At 37.6% G+C, this 2,901-nt stretch overlaps 1 protein-coding gene across 1 annotated transcript; it reads right to left on the bottom strand.

The window, feature by feature from the left end:
* Nucleotides 1-404: 404 nt before the first annotated feature.
* Nucleotides 405-2,113, bottom strand: npvf (neuropeptide VF precursor). Its single transcript, XM_038300259.1, has 3 exons — nt 1,815-2,113; nt 796-1,166; nt 405-680 (listed from the first exon to the last, which is right to left on the bottom strand). Exons 1-3 carry the CDS (start codon nt 1,974-1,976, stop codon nt 605-607), a joined length of 609 nt encoding a protein of 202 aa, XP_038156187.1. The 5' UTR covers nt 1,977-2,113; the 3' UTR covers nt 405-604.
* Between the last annotated feature and the right edge of the window lie 788 nt (nt 2,114-2,901).

Raw genomic sequence — 2,901 nt, 5'->3', positions numbered from 1 at the left:
ATCTGTTAAACTATATCTATGTGTGATAAAGATCATTGTGTATATTTACTTATCTATATATGTGTCTTAACAGTTGAATTACTATTGAATTTAATCAAAATATCCCTCTAGTGTTCAGCTGTTGCAACAACTACTGATTCGCCATCAGCTTGCTAGCACTTTCAGTTTCTATCCATATATAATGATCCACACATAGTTCAAAATAGTTTAAATAGATTTGTTCTTTAGAGGATCCAAATGTTTTTTTTTGTCATTTTTAAAAAAGGTTATGAAAAATCAGTCACTGTCAAGGGCTTCAGAAGTAACCTTTTCTCTTTTGATCAGAACAGAGATGCAGACACCGGGAGAGAATACAAAGTCATCACAACAGTTTAGATGAATAACATAACACTTTGTGTTCTTGGTGCTTGAAGCTTTATTTTTAACTTTTTGTACAAATTTCCTAATTCTTTGTAAAGAACGTTTCACATATTGACAGGTACATTGCTTTAAGAAGACAATATCTAAATCCAAATACTGTAGATCTAAGCTTTAATAATCTGAAACATTTATTAAAAAATGAATAATCTTATTTTGACAGAAGAGAGGTCTGTTTATATCTGGATTATCCTTTGAACGCCTTCTCTTCTGTCTCTACATCTTCTTCAGAGCTGCTGGTCTTAAAGTCAAAATCTTGAGTCCTGTTGGATAAAAAAATGAAATAGGAAAAAACAGAAACAACAATATTTACAGAATTGACCACTCTAGTTAGTGTAAAGTGTTAGGGGAAGAAGGACGTTTGAGGTAGTTCCCTACCAGTGCAAACCAGTGTCTACCAAGTCATCACTGGCCAGAGTCCTCAGGAGGCTCCAATAAGGGACGTTTCTTCCGAATCTTTGAGGCAGCACAGGGCTGGGGGAGTCTCGGACCTCACGACACTCTCCACACATCTGGATCAGCTCCCAGGACCTCCCGAACCTCTGGGGCATGTTGGGGCTGGAGTTGGGGACCCTTTCGTCATTGCTGTCCCTACCGAAGCGCAGGGGCATGTTGGCGTGCATGTGGAGCGGTTTGGCTGTGGGGGGGTAAAGCTTGATGATGGTCGGCAGGCTCATCCTGCTGGTGGCTGGCGTCATGTGTAGCTTGAAGCTCTCTAGGTCCAAACTTCTGCGGATTCCGCTCGCCATCTGGGCATATTAGAAGTGCATTTTACCGGATTACATACATCCTCAGCATGTGAATCTGTTTAATAATTAAAGGAAAACGGCTTCAACAGAGAGATAAAAAGAGACATATAAATGAAATTAAAACTGATTTAAGGAAGGAAATGAAGAATTGTCAAATTGTAGAGAATTATTAAAAATGATAGAAATTATTTAGATTCTGTGCAAACAATTGTAAATAGAAGCCTTGAAGTAAAAATAGTTAAAATTTTGAATTAATCATTAAACCTACTTTTTATATGAGGTCGCTGTCTGGTCAGGACTATTAGAGAGGAAGTAAAATATTATCAAAATGATCAGTTCTTTAATTGAGAACAAGCATTAACAATAATTTTCATCAGCTTTAATTTATCTAATTTGTTTGTGTACATAAGACTTCTACTTGATCCACTGCTGTTTTTTGAAGTTGGGCATAAAAAATCTGTTCTCAAATGTCTGTCCTATTTACTAAATATTCAGTTAAGTCCTCCTTAAGCTGGAGAAAACTGACTACCATTCATGATATAGGCCTAGGATTTGAAATATGATTAAAAGGAACAACAACTGCTCCAATATTGGAAGGACTTTAGCATAAGACAGATGTCATTGGTTCTCTGTTCGCTTGCTTCATACCTGCTGGCTTTGCTGCTTCCTCACAGTGTACCTGTCATCACTGCTGCTCCGCAGGGTTCCATCATTGTAGAAGGATTTCCCAAAGATGTGTAAGTCAGACGCCGCCGCACCTCCAAGACCCCCCAACGTCAAGAGCACTGAGAGTATCGCTGCAGCTAACATGTTGAAATATGTATTTCTGTCTGACCTGTGTTTGGCTGTGGCTTGTTGCCCTACAGATTTAAAGCCAATGAAATCTTACGTCACATTAAAGAAACTGGCACACATGCACGGAGTGACATATGCATTCATTTTGGGCTTCATGTAAAGCAGGCAGATTCCTGATGGATCAACAACTCATATCTGAAAAGGCATGTTTGTATGCACTAATTGGGCTGCTGGATGAACAGGGAGCTTTTGTTTCTACTGAGAGCAGACAAGATTAAAACAAACAAAAAAAAACACACAAAAAACAAAACACCCTTCACTAATTGGACTGGCGAAGTTATGCGATAGAAATGACTTGTAATGGTGAAAAAAAAAAAAAAACTCTGCTTATTGAAAAAGCATTGCAGAAAAACATTTAATCCCAAACTTCCAAACTTCCAAATAAAATCAACATTTTTAGAAATCACCTTAAAGACATAGCAATGTATTTTTCTATGATTTCAAGAAATCTTTTGCTCATTGTTCAACTATTTGCATGAACAAAAATGCATAATTTAATATGTAATTGATTCCACTGTACTTATTTAAAACACCTCTCACTGCATTCAGAAGGCAAGCAATAATGACTGGTATTTACCCCTTGGGACTAATGCCACCAAGTATTTGTGTTTCTCAGGTTTCAATAGTTACAGCCGGTAATGAGTCATTTGGAGTTTGGACCAATAGCAGACTGAATGAGAGGATTGCTGTTAAGCAACAGTAGTAATGAGGGCCGGAGGAGGAATTTTAATTTGATTAGTGTATCTCAGCCCTGAAATTGTTTACATTTCCTATGTTGCCATGTCTAAGCAGGAAGAGGATGTCGTACCATGTTAAAGTAACTCAGAGGAAAAGAATTTCCTACCCATCTGGTTTAGGTGATTCAAAGAAAGCTTACGTC

Source organism: Cyprinodon tularosa, unplaced genomic scaffold (assembly GCF_016077235.1).
Source record: "Cyprinodon tularosa strain WSP-4 unplaced genomic scaffold, ASM1607723v1 ctg443, whole genome shotgun sequence".
Classification (NCBI taxonomy): domain Eukaryota; kingdom Metazoa; phylum Chordata; class Actinopteri; order Cyprinodontiformes; family Cyprinodontidae; genus Cyprinodon; species Cyprinodon tularosa.
Note: the sequence above shows the minus strand (reverse complement) of the source record. Positions and strands in the feature narration are given on the sequence as shown.